Genomic DNA, 19,548 nt, shown 5'->3' with positions numbered 1-19,548 from the left:
CATCTTACTGCAAAAACCTCTCAGATGAGCCACCGGATCATTGTGTTCGTTGTACAAGTCAAACTTGGGCATTTTGAACCCTGCTGGTAGTTGTACATTTGGGAACAAACACAGGTCTTTGTAAGCTACACTCACCTGACCTCCTAACCCCCTCATATCCCTGAAAGACTGTTCTATGCTTTTCATTTTTCTGAATATCTCTTCCTGTTCAGGATTTCTGGCTGGTTTTTCTGCTTTCCCTGGTAGGTCAGAATATGGATCATGTGAATAGGCTTCAGGAGCTTTGAAGGTAAGCTCCGGGGGATAATACTAGTTGTCTTGCGCTTGGAACACAGGTTCACTCGGGGATTTATGGAGTGCAGTTGGTGGAGATGCCACAAAGACAGGGGTGATTGGCGGAGGGGGTATGGAATTGATTTTGGTAGGGGAGCTTGTGGTATATGAGAAGTAGTGCCATGGTAGTGTTGATAAATGGGAAAACCTGGATCGGTGGCGGGATGATCCTGAGACTGAGCTAATGGTGGGGTAAGGGTCGGGTTGGCGGGGTAAGCTGGCGGTGAGTGCCCTTTGGACCAGGCCTGGTACATTTCGCCCATCTGTTGCTTAAGCTTGAGCATTTCCTCTTTCATTTTATAGACGTCCAACTCCTCTACCTCAACACTAGTGTCGACATCTGGGATAGACATGATTTCCGGTATTGGTCCCTTTGATCTGGTTTGGTAATGGTAATGTGTCAGTATCCTCTAAATAAACTAACTGCTTGAATTCTCTGGAAATCAACAAACTTGTTAGTTTTTTAGAGTTTAACACATATGCAATTACACATTAGGATGCAATGCATCTAGGCAATTAACCATTTTCTATCATGCATTTGCTTCGGTTGCGTGCGTCATTCCGGCCTCTCATAATTGTGCCCCTTCTTTTAAGCTTCCTTCTTTATTTATTTTTTCATTTCCCCTTTTTTCTTTTTTAGTGGTGGTCGAATCCTATGGAGATTGCCTACGTATCATGTCCCCACATGAATCAGACCGTGCGTAGTTCTGCCCACAAGTGCGAAAAATAAATACACCATTTTTGAATTTTTCCATCTTCATTAGCAAACGTTCTTTTACAAGGCAAAATATTTTTGAAAGGAAACGGACAGACTTGATACAGACTACATACTTTATGCAAAAAGGAAAATACAAACTCCAACGGATAGTAGACTCTAAAGACAAGGAAAATACAGACTCAAACTATGAATGTCTCAAAGTTTTGAATTTTGGCGCCCGCGGGGCGTTGTTCGACCTCGCCGCGGGATTTGGTGCAAGGCCCCTTTGCAGATCTTTCAAATCTTCCATGATCTGGTGGACATAAATCATTATTGAAGCAAAAAAGGTAGTACGGGACATATCCTCACAAGCTAGGCACTTTATGGTCATGTAGTGCCCGATATCGTTGATTCTTCCCTTGATTTTGTCCCTTTACATAAGCAATCGCTCTATTTGTTGATTCCGCGTCCCCAGCACTTGAGCGTTGTAAAAGAGTTGATCCTGAAACTCATTCATCTGTTTCTTCATTCGGGCCATCAGATCATAGTAGCGCTTCCTATCTGTTCTGGCATCTCGGGCTTGTCTGAAGATCCGCTCTTCGTAGTCCCTCTTCATTTGTTGCATGAACCGTACTTGATCTTCTGTCTTCTTTATCCATTTCACCTGGATTCTCGCTAGACCAGCTTTAGATCTTTCCAGGTCTTCTTGATACTCAAGCACTTTCTTCTTTAGATCGTTTATGAACCTTTTCTCAGCCCGACTTCTCTCCTGGCTTCTGGCAGCTATTTTCATTTCCTGGATTTGAGTTTTGAGGACCTCGTTTTCCTGAGCTTCCTTTCTCCCTCATCTGCAGCGACATGCAAATCTTTCTCAAATTTCAAATCCATAACTTGCTTCTCCAACTTGCCTATTGTCACCCTGTACTCGTGTTCTTTAGCCAACCAATCCCACTGTTCTTGCGACGCCTTGACGAACTCCTAGAGATGGGGTCTTTTAGCTGGCCTTTCGTGCTTAAGTTCTCTCTTGTACCAAGCAAGGTATCCTGGCGCCACTTCGCCTTTGGCCCGATCCTGCACGCAAGTATCTGCTTTTAAATATTGGCATTCACTCCAGATCTGACAGACTCTTGCTTCAGGAAACTGTCCGTCAGGGCTATTCTCAATTACTTGAGCACTAAGATCTTCCTCCTGTGGCACTGTTTGACATCTCCCGAGTTGTCTCAAAACCCGATATGGCGCGTAGAGCTGAATGCTCTTGAGCTCCATCAATATAAAGTGGGTCCTAATTGTCGGCATATATATGAAATCATCAACGGGCAACCATCCTAGCGTCCACTGTATTTGGCTGGCGGTAATGGTCCGAAAGAATGATGTCCACGCCGTAACTCCCTCGGGTAGACTGACCCCCTTGATTCTTGTGTGAAATTCTTCTATGCAAGTTTTCTTCGAGGCATCATAACTCAAGAGTTGGGAACGGTGGCAGAGATGCTCAGTCATCCATATTTGTAGTAACAAGTTACACCTCTCGAAAAAGTTCCCTCTGGCTTTGCAGGCTGTGAGAGCTCGGAAGATATCAGATACTATCATAGGTGCAAAAGTGCTTTCATCTTGAGTGAGCAAGGTACTGACGACCCCAGCTATTTTCAAATCAATGTTTCCGTCTTTCCTTGGAAACACCAAAAGGCTCAAAAAGGTTATCATAAAAGCCACTCGTCTATGCTCATCCCATTTTTGACGGTTACTTTTGCTGCATAACTTGTTACCCGGATTGTGGAATCCTCCGACATGACCATATCTGTCGTATATGAAGCACGAATTACAAAAACCCGCGGCCAAATCTGGGTTATGGACCGTCCTGGGTATCTTTAATGAATCTAAAAACCGATGCGCGGTGACAGCTCTTGGAGCAACCAGGTATTTTTGCCTTATCGGAACTTCAGCATTTCCGATGTACCCGGCTATTTCCTCCAAAGTCGGGGTGAGTTCAAAATCGGGGAAGTGGAAGACATTGTGTGCCGGGTCCCAGCAGGTGACCAAAGCTCTTATGATATCCCCCGAGGCTGGATTTCCAATAAACCCGTAAGACCTTTTAGATATTTATTGACCTCATCTTGCCCCTTACCACCTAAATCATCCCACCATAGCCGCAACTCGAAAGGGATTTTAGTTATTATTGAAAAAGGTTCATTTTGCATCGTGCTCATCCTACACATTTATTAAGATGATTAAGAAATAAAATTTATTTGACTTAACAAATTGACTATTTTTAATTTTTCACAGATTAAAAGGAAGATCCGGTTCCGAACACGGCTTTTCAGCACTTCGGGAATGAAGATTTTAAGGCTGTGCCCGCAAACCATTTAAAAATGACTCAGGGTAGCTGTTCTTGCGAAAACAGCCTTCTGGTGCCCTTTTGGGGACATTCGGCTTATTTTAAGCAAGAATGGTGTCACCCGACTTATTTATGACAAAAATTTTGACATTTTTGTAAAAGGGAGGTTGGACCCGATGAGGGTTGCCTACGTATTCCGCACCCTGTGAGAATCAAACCGGTGTAGTTCGGGAAAATAAACTATTTTTGGAAACAAGACCCTTTTTCCTTTTTTTTTTGCTTTGTTGAGTGAAACAAACTATAAAAATATTTATTTAGGCAAAGTTTCGACAGCGTTCGGGCGTTGGTTTTCTAAAATTAGGCAGTCAACTCTCTATACTGTTATTTCTCTTTTTTTTCTTTCAATTTTCCTGATATTCAGAAACCGGTCAGCACGCAGGCCCGAAACAAATAAATGCGCGGAAAACAAATAAGATGCATCAGGATGGTCTTTTTCATTTCAGGTTGCTAGTCCTAGACGGACCCAACCCCTGTGTTGAGTCCCCTAAGTCAAATGCAACATGATGCAAATAATCATTCCTACTAGGGATCCGGCATGAAGTCACGTTATTCTAGGTTCAAAGCCTAGGTATTTGTTATAGACTGTGTTCCCGAGTGGACAACTCGAGTCGAGGAGGGGGCAACGTACCGGGGAGCCGCGAGATCATCCGGCTTTGTAACTTGTCCAGCCTCTTTCTTATTTCAGGTTATGACACTAACAGAATAGGGAGTCTCAACCAGTAAGCACATCCCCGGAGGTAAGAAGAGAAGGGTTTCGACACAGTTTATATACAGTTCAGATAATATCAAAGCGGTAAAAGCATCATTTAGCACATTAGGCCCAAACATATAAAAAATCTCATAAAACCATATATAACAATTTATCTAAGCTCGAATTCTTGAACCCTGAGCCAGAGATTCTAGGTTCGATCCCCAACAGAGTTACCAGAGCTGTCACACCTCCTTTTTACCCGTGCCCGCAGAGGAGTAAATGAGTTTTTTCACTTAAAGGACAATCAGAACGGGATTTATTATTGAGATTTAGAGTCGCCACTTGGGAGATTAATGGTGTACCAAGTCACCGGTTGAATCCCGAACCGAGGAAAATCTGATTCTGTTAACAGTCTGCGAACCAGAAATCCGAGTAAGGAATTCTGTTAACCTGGGAGAAAGTATTAGGTATTCCCGGATTCCGTAGTTCTAACACGGTCGCTCAACTGTCGTATTTGATTTTATTTGATTTCAAAACATGCTCTAGCTTATGTGCTTTTTATTCGCTTTAAACCCGCTTTTATTATTATATTTATTTTAAAAGGAATACAACGTCGTGAAAACGCATCTCGAACTACGTCGGAATCAATGCACCCGTGGTGGTCAACACATTTCGACTCCGTTGAGATTTGGATTTGGGTCGCATAAATGCGCACCCGAGTTTAGGAATGTAATTTCATTAAAATCGCGTCTAAAGCGTCTAACGCGTTATTATTTGGAGAAGGTCGTGAAATTCGATAAACAACCCTCCCGAATTCTAAGTATTTTCATATAATATTTATTGAGGGCCCCGCATTTTGTATTTTTGTTTGGCGAGGCTCGTCTCATCATTTTATTAAAAGGACAAACCTACAAGCGACTATGATTTTCTATATATTTTGTTCGTCTCTAAAGTAAAAGAAAAAGGTCCTAATTATTTTAACAAGTCCATGTATCATTACTACGATATCAAAAATTTCTTGAATTAAAATAAATTAGCTTTATTAGATTCCAGCATTTGGGCCTGAAGCCAACCCGTGCTGGAAAAGCAGAACAAACCCAATGGCGGAGAGGGATCGAATCCCATTGACTGCTCAATGCAGCACTCAAATAAGGCGAGTCAAAACTGAAATGAATGGGGATGCAGGGATGAGACTGGGTCATCTCTCAACTAGGCCTAAGAGTGAGCCCAAATTCCTGAAGAAACTTTTGATTTACCGGAAACATGACGTTTATAAAGAGACACCCCAGCATTAATTAACTACCATATTCTCAGCAAATGGAAACAAGCTAATTAATCAGAACTTTAAATTGAAATGGGCATGCTTCAATATCATCAGTACTGTAACAAGTAACCTTGATTCAACCTATTATTTAACATAATGTCCTAATCATAGCACCTCGTTAAAAAATTTTAGAAGTAAACTCGCATTTCTTTTGTCAATGTATCCGGACCTAGAACAAATAGACATGAACTTCAAATTGTTGCCTACCATAAACTACCAAGAAAAATATGGAACCACATCCTGCATTTAACTAGTGCAAATTGCTGCATCACACCTCACTACAACCAACAAAACCAGCCGAACCTGTTTTTAACATATAAAACTATTTGAATCGATTTTATAACTACGGGAGATTAATTACTGGAATTGAATTAAGCTATACCATACTACCCTGGTAATACTGAATGAACTAGTAAGCTTAGACAGTCCAGAATAGTCCATACAACATATAATCCAAACAATTGTTCTAATAATGCAAAAAAAAAAAACAAATACTAAGCATTTAACTAGCAACTATCAGATGATAAAACAATTGACAGCATCCAAATGAACTCGAATCTGGCCAGTGTTTCTATTTCAACTCAACTCAAAGTTACATTAGGGTGATCCAAAGGTGTACCTGGAAGTTATAACAATGAAGAAGGAGAAAATCAGTGGCAACGAACAACAAGTGTAACAGCAGATTTGGAGTTCAAACAGCCACGAACACAACCAGTTCAGCCCAGAAATATATTTATCAATCCAGGAAGAGTTCAGAAATGTTTTGAACCAACAAGATGAATAGATTAACCCAAAACCGATTCGAATAAACCCAAATGACCTTCGAATTGACCCTAGAAACATACCACAACAACAAAACACTCAAACTGATCCGAGAATGTCTCGACTTAAACCAAAAGTCTACTGGAAAACCAAGTAGAGAACACTACTGACTCCAGTGGCTAGCAATCTGAAAGTTCTAAAAAAAAACTCTTAAAATTGACATCTCAAATTCTCTGTATGTTTCAAATTAGAACTGAATGCCCTCAAAGTTTTCAAAATGCTCCCTAAGAACTGAAACCTTAGAAAAACTCTCCAAAAAAACTTTTTCCAAACTGATTCCTAGTCCTCTCCACTTATACCCAAACACTGACCTTGTCAGCTCTACTTATACCCAAACACTGACCTTGTCAGCTCTCAAGAGCACTTAGGCAGAATTTTTTAACTAATTCTGCCCATGATCTTCTTTTAGTACCCCACTAGAGTATGTTTTCCCCATTACCCCTTGTCTTTTCCTTATTTAATGTTCAAACAAGCATGGACAACATATTTTAATCAATCCCTTTTAAGTCTTCCCCTACCATTATATTTTGTTCCCCATTAGCACTTAAACAAATGCATTAATTTAATGTTACCTTAGCACTTACTATACAGAACACTTAAATTTAAAGTCCAAATTACCCCCTGATGCCCTAAACTATTATCCTACATGAACCCCTTTCAATCTGTACCAAACCCTTCAGCTATAACCAATTCAAACTATCAAATTCCTAACAACTGACTCCTAACTCAACTGGATAGATTAAAAACTTCAGATTTGAAAGACCAGTAGACCTCCTGATGACCAACTAGGCAGGTAATCGACATTATGAATTGCAAACAAAGGGAGTCACACACTATAGAACAAGTTTTAATTCACAACATTTTTGACTAATCCCAACTACTCTAAACATGAGCCTGCAATTAGAGATGAGGCAAAACAAGTGTCATGAAAAGAAACCCGATTAATAGCACAAGTCTAGATTCAAACAATCATGAACCATTTCCTAAGCATTAGGTCTATTGTACAGGCCAACATCACTAATTAAGGAATCACAATGACAAAGTAAATGGTAGCCTAACCTTAAACCAAACTAACCGAACACAAATTAGACCAGTTCTTTACAAATTCAACTCGCAAACTGGCCCAAATTGGAGCTTAGACTACTGACCATAATTCAAACGGGAAACTCATGCAAATTATAGAAGAGGAAGGGACAAAGTAAACAAACGAAACTGCAAGAATGAACAATCAAAACTGGACGTAAAAGACTTACCCGAATCATAACTCGATTAAAACCCTCGAGGATCTTCCCACTTTCAAGTCGAGACGGACTTTAACCATGTGTTTTCGAAGGAAAACAGCATGGCTAAAGTCAGTCTCTGACTCAAAATTCATGGAACCTGGCCTGCCTAACTTCGATCTGGAATCTGAGCTGCCCCACGATGATTTGAAAAGAATTGATCAAGGATTCATGGTGAGGGGGTCCAGGAGATCACAGGGTGTGAACTTGGGACTGTTGGGTAAGCTAGGGTTTTGCTCGAATCTTCGATTGAAGATTCGAAACAAACCGAGATGATTCGAGGTTAAAGGGGTATGGATTTGTGTTGAGGGTGGTTAGAAGGTTCAGGGGTGTGAATTTGATGGTCATCGGACCTCAGGCCGCCAAGTTTTCAGGCGAAGGGAACGAGGGCGGCTAGGGTTTGGTGGGTCGTTTGGTTCGTTTCTGAAAGAGACGACCCGAGTGTATGGCTTAGGGGGCGTGAGGTGAGGCTTTTAGGAATATATAGTGGGGTGGGGATTTGATCTTGGCCGTTGGATCATTCACGATCAACGGCCTTGATCACTTCCCTAAGGAGGAACGGTGTCGTTTGGGTTTCAACTGGGGATTGGGTCGATCCGGGGACAAGGGGGTCGGGTAATGAAAATGGCTATGGTCCGTTGGATCAAATGAAACGGACGGTCGGGATCAACAGGCTTGAAACGGCGTCGTTACTTCGATGCTGGGGGTGGACTGGACCGTTCGATCTTAGGAGATCGACGGTTCAGATTGAACGTGGCCATACGACGTCGTTTGGTTGGCTTGGTCGATTGGGCCAGATAAAGGTGATTTGGGCTGGTTTCTGGTGGATTGGGTGTTTGGGCTTGGGAAATTAATTAAATTGGCCCAGATTTATTTTCTTCCTCTTTTCTTTTCCTTTTCTTCCTAAATTATTTTCTAAAATTATAAATCAAGTTAGCTTATTAAAAATACTAAATATCTTCTAATAACAATTATCACATCATTAAATACCAACTAAAATAAAATTACACAATTGGAGATTAAATGCTAAAAAATGCCAAGTACACATTTTTTGTAATTTTCATTCTCGCAAATCCAAATAATGTTTAATTAATTCCTAATTGTAAAATTAAATCCTAAATGCACATGCAACACATATTTTTGTATTTTTCTTAATTAACATAAAAATAAACATGCACAGACAAGTACAAATAAATCACAAGCAACACAAAACTATTTTTTTTTGAATTTTTGGGAGTAGTTCTTGTAGGGCAAAAATCACGTGCCCACACTCATCATTCAACCAAGTGCATCATTTAGTCTCTTTAGAGCATGAGTGCCAACAGAGAATACTAGACCAATTCCAAAAAAAAACATGTACATAAAATACCTAGTTTGACGGAAAGATCATGGGTTCACGTGTCCCGTCAATTTGCCTACAAATTCGCCCATGCTTACAACCATTACTTTTAAAAGCTATGGAGTTAAATATGTGTTCTCACAACTATTGCTTTCAGTCTCTCTTCTTCTCACGTCTTCTACATATGCTTCAAGGGGCCGTGTATTTTTTGTTTCTCTTGTGTCACCTGCTTGCTATGTAAGAAAATTGAAGAGTAGAAGTCCACCATTGAAAACCATTCAAAGCTTTGCTTTCGAAAATATTTTTTTTTTAATTTGTTAGTTGTTTGGATTGGGTGTTGTTCCAATTGATTGAAAAATATCAAAAGGAGTTCAAAATTTAAATTTGAAGTGATTTGGAGTAGATTTGAGCAAAATTTGAGTTAAATTTCATAAAAGACGCAAGGAAGAAGACGAAGTGAGTTTTTTTGTATAATTTTGTATAATCTTGTATAACAATGTATATGAGTATAGAAACACACCTTATACACTTTTATACACCTTTATACAAGCGTCTGTAGACGAACTTCTTCCACGATTTTCAGTTGCAATTCTTGTTCAAAATCAGTCCAAATCTCCATTAAATGACTTCAAATTTTATATACAACCTCCTTGTACTATTTCTAACAAGTCTAAATAACACCTACTCCAAATTTCTCACAAAATCAAATTTGGAATTTAAACCCACATATTTAAGCTTGTTAAAAAAATCTAATTTTCACCACCCAAATGAATTTGATTTGTTGAACTAATATTTGAGTCACAGTTACTGATTCAAAAATTAATTTAAAAGCTTGAGGAATCTTTTTTTAAAAATTAAATAGTAATTTTGAGAACCTGTTGGAGTTGGATGTTGAATCTTAGCCTATTATTTTTTGATTAGTTGGTTGTAAATTGAAATATGAGCTATAAAATTGAAAAGTAGGGAGCCCAATTGTTCTAATGTGAAATTGTCCCTAATATAAATGCAAAAAACTCACAACAGTAACAAGTTGTTACATCTATTTACTAAAAATACAGTGGAGCGCAATCATTCCTGCTCAAAGTCTAAGACTCTAAGGGGTCATTTGGTACGCGGGAGGTGGGATAAGGCGTAGGATTAAATTTATACGATCAATCAAATATGGTATAAATTTAATCCCAGTCTTAATACAAGATATTTCACGTTATCCCATCAAACTTGATAGTAATCCAATAATACGGTTTTATAATCCTACTCTAATTGTACTAGGAGAAGGTATTATCCTATTATCCAATACAACACCTACAAGTTGATGTGATGTACCTATCTTAATTCTCTTAGCCATGCAATTGACGTTGAGAAATATTTATTTTTTGGTTTTATGCTGATTATCACATCATCCGCAATCAAAATAGTGTTATAACACATAACTAAAGATTAAAAAGAAGGGAGTATAACCTACATATGAAGGTTTTGAACACTAAATAGCTATGTTTGGACATACTGTCAATCCTGGATTTAACAAAAACGGTGCAAAGATTGCTAGAAGAAAGGTAGAAGAAGAACATAAGGCTGCTCTACGACACTGACTAAAGAAAAAGTGTTGGTGACAAGCACAAATTTTGTTGAAGCACTTGTCTTCAACAATATATCATTGGCTCGACTTTTGCCAATATAATTATTGACCAGGCTTTTGCCAACATTAGTTTTGCTAGATGGGCGGCATATGTTGGCTAGCGCCACTCGCCGACAGCGGAAGCTATTTGATTCTCTCCCAAAATCGTAAAAGCTCTGATACCAATATGAAGAAAAATATTTTATTATAAGTCTCCACACATCTATATACATAAAATAAGTTATCAATACCCCTATTTATAATAGTATGAAATTTATTTTAACTAGAAATAGCAAAATCATTTCTAATATAAATTCTGACTACAAATCCTATTGAGACATGAATTAAATAAATTAGCAAATATCAAATCGTAACACAGAAAGTAAACTGATCCAAAATCAAAAGAAATTGCAATTACATAAAGTGAGCAATCTTATGTTTTAATGGTGAACGTTCTTCAGCTTAAACTCTTTAAATTTCTTTTCTTTTAAAAAATCATCTAATTTCAGAAAAATCTATATTCATATCACATGGCCTCTTTATATATTAAAAAAACTTTGAGAGAATTTTGTTCATAACATTTAGCACAAGGTACATCTCATATTTACCTAAGGTACATGTCATATTCGTTGCATTAATTAAGGTGAGATTAAGCTCTCACCTATTATGTGAGGGACTGTTAGGGGTGCTACTACTAAATTGTAAGTAAGATTTTGTGGAATTTTTATCTTAAAGCTAATTAATGAACCTACTATTTGCAGACACATAATCCACAAGGAATATAATAAATTAATTAGTTACTATTTGACTAATTAATCCAGATAGGCCAATTGACAAACCTTTCAACATCAAAACGCGTCGTTCCGATAAAATCTTCCCATTGAAGCCTCCTTAACGACGTCGTATAATTTTCATAAATTCCCCACTCCAACTCGGATTCCCAGCCTCAGCTCTCCAGAAGCTAAAAATAAGTAAAGCCAAAGTCTCACCTTCAGTGTAGAAAAATTAAATTATTTCTATGCAAAAAACACACATAATATTTCTGTTTATCTCCTCTCGACGAAAAGAGGAAACGATTTCCCTATTTAGCCTCCGATGTTAATCTGATCGGAGCGCTAGAATTCTCACTTCGATCCATCGATTTGTTGATTCATACATTCTTTTTGAATTTCCTTTTTTTATTTTTTGTATTTTTTTGGTATTTAATCTGCGCAGAGGCGAAAAGTGAATGGAGGATTATCTGAGTGGCGATGAAGATATATATTCTTCTGATCAAGAAGACTCTTTGGAAGGACTCGAGAATGAGGAGTCTGATTCCCGGTGGGCCTCTTCTACAGGAAATTCCTGCAAGGTGGTTTACAATCCCTAGAATTTTTCATTATGTATAAATTTTTAGTTTACTTTTTCTCTCCTTGTGCTATAAAACCTTCAATTTTGATGATCATGTATGTGGTAAGAGTAATAATTAATAATTTCAAACATTTTGATTTTAGGCTATTAATAGAACCCCCTTCTAGACAAGAGGGGTTGCTCTGATGGTAAGCAACCCCCACTTCCAACCGAGAGGTTGTGAGTTCGAGTCTCCCCAGAGCAAGGTGGTAAGTTCTTGGAGGGAAGGATGTGCCGGGGGTCTATTTGGAAACAGTCTCTTCTCTACCCTAGGGTAGGGGTAAGGTCTGCATACACACTACCCTCCCCAGACCCCACTAAGTGGGATTATACTGGGTTGTTGTTGTTGTTGTTGTTGTTGTAAGTAGAACATCTTAGTTTTAGTTCTATAATTTGTTTGATATTGAGAAGTAGTTGATTGATTCATTGATTGAAGTCTTAGTGTCTTTACAGACCTTTTCTTTATAGGTTTTCACGATTTTGTAATTTTCTTTATCTGAAATGGGAGAAAAAAGGTTTTTTTGAAGGGTTAATAGCACATTTGGTCCCTCAATTATTAATAAATTCTGGTTTTAGTCTTTTTGATATCTGACTAATTACATTTAACCTTCAATTGATTGAAATGTGCCCTTTCCTTTTAAATATTTTACGAGAATTATTAACCGTTCCACCATTTAATTACAATGTATTGTGCTAAGTTTGTATTGTAATTTTTACACCATATTTGAGGGTAATATAGTTTTAAATATAGTCTAAATACAACATAAGATAGTCTAAATATAACATATTTCCTACATAAAGAGACCAAATACATACATTTTAATTAATTGAAGGTTAGATGTGTCGGTGTCAAATATCACAATGACCAAAATCAGAATTTATTAATCACTGAGGGACCAAAAGTGCTATTATCCCTTCTTTGAAATTACTGCTTCAAGTTAGGTTCTTTTCTATGGATTTCAATTGGATGATGTGCCATTGTTTGTTGCCTCCCTTTTTTCTCCCTCTTTTTATTGGTTTTATCTGATAATTTGCAGTTTGTTTTACAGGTAATCACTAGGGAGTCTCTCTTGGCGGCACAGGTATGAAGACTTGAAAAGTTCTTTTTTTGGCACTTGATGTGTGTATGCTTTGCGTTTGATGTTTAAACACGGATATCTGAGGTGTTTTTACATTTTTGCTAGAGGGAAGAGTTGCGGAGAGTGATGGACTTGCTCTCGCTAAAAGAACACCATGCGAGAACGTTGCTCATTCACTACCGTTGGGATCTCGAGAGGTTGTTTGCAGTTCTTGTAGAAAAAGGAAAAGCTTGCTTATTTGCTGAAGCAGGGGTAACTGTGCTTGAAGAAGTTAATTTTGGATCATCTGTGTCTTCTTTGACGGCGATGTGCAATATATGCATAGAAGAGGTAGCGGGGAGTGATGTCACAAAAATGGACTGTGGTCACTGCTTCTGCAATGAATGTGAGAACTAATTCTGAGTAAAGCCAGTGCTTCGTTATTGATTCCATCAGAATTCATTCTACTTTTTATGAACATCTTGTTAATCTTGAATGTTTGGCCTTCCAGTTCTGTATTAGCATACAATTGTACAATTTGTTTAGAATGTTTTTAAGGTTTTGGATGTTCTTGTTTCTATATCAAAGGGCGTGCTTTTTTATTTTCAAATGGTCTCTACATTTGTTTTTTTTAAACCTGTCAAATTAAAGTGGTTCCAGGCTTCTCTTTTTTGTTTCACATGCTTGCTGCTACTTATTTCATTTTTATGCTGGAAATAAGCTAATTCTTGTTTGTTTGTTTAGGTTGGACAGAGCATTTCATTGTGAAAATAAAGGAGGGGCAGAGTAAGAGAATAAGGTGCATGGCTCATAAATGCTTTGCAATTTGTGATGAGGCCGTTATCAGAAAGCTCGTTAGTAAAAGGCATCCGGATTTGGCAGAAAAATTTGATCGGTTTCTCCATGAATCATACATTGAGGACAATAAAATGGTGAAATGGTGTCCAAGTACCCCTCATTGTGGGAATGCTATACGGCTAGAGACTGATGATCTTTGTGAAGTTGAATGTTCATGTGGTTTACAGTTCTGTTTCAGTTGCTTATCAGAAGCACATTCACCTTGTTCTTGCTTGATGTGGGAACTTTGGACCAAGAAGTGCCGAGATGAATCAGAGACAGTTAATTGGATTACAGTTCACACTAAGCCTTGTCCAAAGTGTCACAAACCCGTTGAGAAGAATGGAGGTTGCAACCTAGTTAGCTGCATTTGTGGGCAAGCATTTTGGTGAGTTTACTCTTGATGTCTTTTTGTGCCTAGATTTCTCGCAACATAAAGCTGATTCTGATGTTATTGATGGACGAACACTCTGGATACATATCAGCACTGTCGGCCCATTAGCAGAGAACATGACTTCATGGCGCACATATTGTTTTACCTTATTCTGTTAGCAGCCTCTAGTAATTTGAAAAGTCCTGAAAGATTGAGGCTCCTTTTGTAATTTTAGGATCAGGACCGGACTTGATCCAATACGTTTTTTATTGCTGAGAAATCCTCGAAGCCAGTGGTGTACAATGGGCCCACCCGTCACTCGTCCACTTAAGTGTCTGGCTTTTTTCTGCAGCAGGGTTTGAAACTTTGACATGCATCTAACCCACACATCATGCGTTGCGTTCTTACCACTAGACCAAAGTCCTGGGGGCGATCCTATACTATTTTGATCTAGCTTGGAGTTAACATAGATCTAGTTTAATTTAAGCGGTGTTGATCTTTGTTTGGAAAAACTTGGATTCCTAGGACTTGCTAACTTGTCTTTTAAAGGTTCTTTTTTCTATATAGTAAATAATTTTAATGATCATGGTGTCAGTGCTATGAATCTGTCTATTTGGGTGTCTATGTAAGAACTAAACCATCTCAGGCGACCTTATCTCATTCCTCCGCATGTTTCTACTTGCATTTTCTGTCATATGTGATCATTTTTAATCTTGTTTAATCTTGAATGGGCTGCACATATATGTTAGTGTTCGAATTGCTACGACATTTATCTTATTGATATGGTTTGATTTACATGCCAATATTGGCTCTTATTTGCATTTTTGGTCTTATAATTATTACTTAGGACTTGCTTTACACATTGGTAGGTATTCTACTATCCCATAATGCTTCCTTAGCACCTTTCAGTTCAAACATCTTATTTTAATTGCACACGTTACATCTTCATCTATCATGATATATTTCTAAAGGTTTGAGTCTAAATATCTTATTGTCCGCATTTTAGGCACTACAACCTTGTCTAATCTCACTTCAATTTTATTTTTATTATACTCTAAACTTACCGGGCATATATTTTGTCTTACTTTTAGTCTGTTCAGTTATATAATTGTCTTTACATGGACTGTGTAACGGCATCCAAAGGGGTTATGAATGTTTTTTCCCTACTCCACTTCACCTTAAGTTTTTGAGCTGGATGTTCAAATTCTCTTACCTGGTACCAAAGTTACCCTTTAAGAAGCCTATTCTCTCTCTCATAAGTTTGCATTGAAGTCTTTATGAATCTCAAATTGGACATTCCGTTTGTTCTATAAGTTGAAATAGTAGCTACAACATTTAACTCGAGCCATATGATATAATTCTTGCTGCTTCATTCCATTTGTTCTTAAGTTGAAATAGTAGCTGAAGGAAATTGCCTTCCCAGTTTAGTTGGTTGATCTTCTATTATGTTTTCTCGTTTGCTGTAGTTGGCTTTGTGGTGGAGCTACTGGCCGAGATCATACTTGGTCGCATATCACTGGTCACAGCTGTGGTCGTTATAAGGAAGATCAGGAGAAGAAAGCTGAACGGGCTAAGCGTGATCTTTATCGCTACATGCATTATCACAATCGTTATAAAGCTCATACAGATTCTTCTACCCAGGAGTCTCGTCTGAGGGATACTATAAAAGAAAAGGTGGCAATTTTGGAAGCAAAGGAGTCAATAGCGAAAGATTTTAGTTGGATTACAAATGGACTTTACAGGCTTTCCAGATCAAGACGGGCTCTCTCGTTTTCATACCCATTTGCATATTATATGTTTGGTGATGACTTATTTAAGGATGAAATGACAAAAGAAGAAAGGGAAATAAAACAACATTTATTTGAGGACCAGCAGCAGCAGCTTGAGGCAAATATTGAAAAGCTATCAAAAGCTTTTGAGGAGCCATTTGATGATTTCAAAGCGGAGGAGATTGCGGAAATGAGGATGCAAGTTATAAATCTCTCTGTGGTAACTGATACATTATGTAAGAAGATGTAAGTAGGCATCTTGGTATCATAATTTATTGTTAGTTTTAGTGAGAAACTGATGGTAGTGCTGATATGCAGGTATGAATGCATCGAGACTGATTTATTGGGACCTCTAAAGTTCAGTTGTGCAAATATAGCTCCATACAAGTCAAAGGGCATTGAGAGAGCAACAGAGCTTAATGGAGGACAGAGCACCAAAGCAAACAACAATATTACATGTCAAAAAGCTCATGACCAGACAAATGGTAAATTTTCCATCCTTTCTCATGCCTGAGTACCTATGTAGATCAGTCATCTCTGCCTACTGGGGAGTGGTAGTTTATTGTGTCCACCTCTTCAAATTTCTGATTGCTTTTGCAAGTGATACAAGTAGTTTACATTGTCTCATAGTTACCTCATCAGATTTAGTCCCAAAAAAATGTGTTACCACATCATAGAACTGTAGTGTGTTTTGATTTGCTTGGGAATATGTTACTTGAAGTGTTTTAGACATGCTATTAGTTGTTTGGGAAGGTGTTACTTTAGTATTTTAGGCATGCTATTATTGAATAATACTTTGCATCGACATCATCTTCATTGTCACTCAGTTGAGCAGGTGGACTGGCAAAGTGTTTATGGAGAGTGGTCCTCAGTGAACTAGTTAATCCTAAGATAAGCAGTAAATAACGGATAGCAGAAAAATGGGTGAGGAGATCTTCAAAGGGAAAGCAGGTTGCCTTTCTTTAGTTGTCATCTTAGAGAGGGTGACATTCTATGCTGTTACTGTTAAAGGCAGTGGGCGCTAGTTGGAGTGGTGAGAAAATTGGAGAAATGGAAAAGTGGCCTTAATCTCAAGCCAATCTTGCTGAAGCAACTAATGAAAAATTAGCACGTCTAATTAAAAGAAATGTTGTGATTGGAAGTTGCCCAAACTTTTAGTTTTCTCTTGAAGAGGGAGAAAGGTAATGGTAGAAGATCCTATCTCCAGGATCTAAACTTATGAGAACTGTCACTAGTGATAATGTCTTGTTCATTTATGTGATGAATTTGTTGAGTATTAGGCAGGAGCTAGATCATAATATGCAGTTTTGTAAAATGATTCACTGTTCTAGTAACTTAATTGGTTAGTGGTAATTATATTGGATGATCCAATTTCTAAACAAGTTTAGTGGTTATGTTGCAATTTCACCCCACCAGTTTAGGTATCTGAGTTCAATATTATAATTCTGAACTGTTAGTGTCAAAAACTCTCTTGTTAGTTCATCCTTGTAGTCACCCACATTGAAATTAGCTCTTTCACTAACTTTTGTTAATCTCATAAACAAATTTGTCTTTTACCTTCAAGAACTATTTACTTTTTTATCCATATAAAGAGCTTAAAAAAACACTTAAAAACTGGTTTAAATTTTTTGCCTAACAATTCTATCTCCACACAATAACAGTCACTGTCACCATGCAGCAGTTTTGACCTTTCATTAAAGAGCTTTCTGATGGTTATTGATGGCTGTTTTATTCAATTTAAACGTACTCATAGTTCAATCTTATGCGGCTATTATGTCGATCATCAATGCAATACAAATATTCCTAAGACATGCGTGTCTTTGTTCCCATTTTCCCTCGTATTCTCTTTTGCAGTATATGTCTCCCCTCTTTTTCCTTTTTTTTGTGGGGGTGGGGGGGTTGGTTGGTTGGGATGTACAGTAACAGTTTATATAAGTCTCTCCTCTTTATTTGTTGTGTTGGTGTAATGTAGGTTGTAAATTATTTGAAGTTGTGGTGCTTGTACATCTTGCAGGAGGTTCCATAGAATTGGTTCAGCCATCAGGTTCTGGGACTTCAGATGACAGTGGATGCTCTTCAAGGAAGCGTCGAAGAATAGATAATTCAGGTGGTGGTTTTTTCGATCTAAACTTGCCTGCCGAGCTCATTGATAGGAACTGACCCTATTGAGTTGCTGATTAATTTGAAATAAGTGTACAGCTCTTAAAAAAAGAAAAAAAAAAAACTACTCTCAGAGATTTGAAATGATAATTCAGTGGGCGATGCATTTCACTGCGTCACCCTATTTTGTTCTTGAAATTTTTGTAAGCCCTGTAAGAGGATAAGAATTACCTTAAAAAGTCCTTAGTTTTGGCTAAGATTTCAAATGTATAGCCTTTATTTGGCTTCTTTTGGGTAGAGATAGTTTGATTATTATTTTTCTGGCCTTTTGATCGCCCTCCAGTCAGTTCCTCTCGTAGTGCACTTTCCAGAATGGGCAGTGCTCCCGTGGGACTTTTGGCTTCATATCCATAATGGTAAATTTATTTTGTGAAATTTCTACATCGTGTTGTTTACTGTTTCGTTTTATCTTGTCATTGGACATTTTCTTATTCATGCAACTGTACAGTTTCTTATTGGGTTAGCTTACGAAAAAACAAGGTCTGAGTTGTACATATGTACTTTCATCTAAATCATTTTGACGTCTCCTTATGCCTCTTACATATCTGATGAGATTTATGTATATGACATAAACAGAGTCAGAGATCCATACCAAGACCTCAAGCATGAAAAAAGACCAAAGTTGTGAAGTATTCTAAGTACAGAAATTTCTCTGGAGATATAAGTTTCTGGGATGTTAGCATCACGAGTCGAAATTCGATCTTGCATGCTGAGTTAGAACTAGTCTTAACAATGCTAATTACAACTCAACTCCAAACAAGTTGAGCTGGAGTGTATGAATCATCACTAACCATGTTGTATTATGAGGACTGATCATACCCAATTATACCTTATAAAAAGGACTAGTCTCTCCGTACGTGCCTTGCACGTTAATGTTAAGTCATGTAATGTACAATTTTATAATTTCATATTAGTATTATCAAAATAAAGGATTAAATAAATAATTATACTTAAAAGAAAAAAAAATACAAATTTCTTCAGATAACAATATTGTGGATCATTGTATGGTAACATATTTGTCGAGGTCAACTGATCGTATATCGTCTGAACCTATGAACATGAACAATCAAAATTTAATTATATATATATATATATATATATATAGGGGTGTACATAGTTCGGGTTGGTTCGGATTTTACAATCACAAAACCAAACCAATTGTGTCAAATTATTAAATCTAAAGACCAAACCAAACCAATAAAACTCGGGTTTTTCAATCTCGATTATTCTCGAGTTTTCTCGGATTTTCGGATTATTCGGGTTTTGTTTCTGGTAAAATCTTCGTAGAACAAAACATATAACTTGTGCTCAAAATATTTATTTAATCCTAGTAAGATACAACTATATAAAGTATTTTCCAAAAAAATAATACAAAATATGAGATTTGTCATGGCATTATCCTAAAATATTCAACAATAAAGACAATAAAATTATGTAATATAAATATTGCTAATTAAAAAGCCATAATA

At 37.5% G+C, this 19,548-nt stretch overlaps 1 protein-coding gene across 1 annotated transcript; it reads left to right on the top strand.

The window, feature by feature from the left end:
• The first annotated feature begins 11,441 nt into the window (after positions 1-11,441).
• On the top strand, positions 11,442-18,336 carry LOC107779473 (putative E3 ubiquitin-protein ligase ARI2). Its single transcript, XM_016599918.2, has 7 exons — positions 11,442-11,844; positions 12,932-12,964; positions 13,067-13,346; positions 13,685-14,165; positions 15,617-16,165; positions 16,238-16,404; positions 17,934-18,336. The coding sequence occupies exons 1-7, from the start codon at positions 11,722-11,724 to the stop codon at positions 18,077-18,079; spliced, it is 1,779 nt and encodes a 592-aa protein (XP_016455404.2). The 5' UTR covers positions 11,442-11,721; the 3' UTR covers positions 18,080-18,336.
• Positions 18,337-19,548: the final 1,212 nt, after the last annotated feature.

Source organism: Nicotiana tabacum, chromosome 7 (genome assembly GCF_000715075.1).
Source record: "Nicotiana tabacum cultivar K326 chromosome 7, ASM71507v2, whole genome shotgun sequence".
NCBI classification, from domain to species: Eukaryota; Viridiplantae; Streptophyta; class Magnoliopsida; order Solanales; family Solanaceae; genus Nicotiana; species Nicotiana tabacum.
Note: the sequence above shows the minus strand (reverse complement) of the source record. Positions and strands in the feature narration are given on the sequence as shown.

Excerpts from the sequence above, each read along its gene's own strand:
- LOC107779473 (XM_016599918.2), top strand. The coding sequence starts at position 11,722 with ATGGAGGATTATCTGAGTGGCGATGAAGATATATATTCTTCTGATCAA. Across the intron at positions 11,845-12,931 it reads CTACAGGAAATTCCTGCAAG|GTAATCACTAGGGAGTCTCT; the intron begins GTGGTTTACAAT and ends TTTGTTTTACAG. Across the intron at positions 16,166-16,237 it reads GATACATTATGTAAGAAGAT|GTATGAATGCATCGAGACTG; the intron begins GTAAGTAGGCAT and ends GCTGATATGCAG.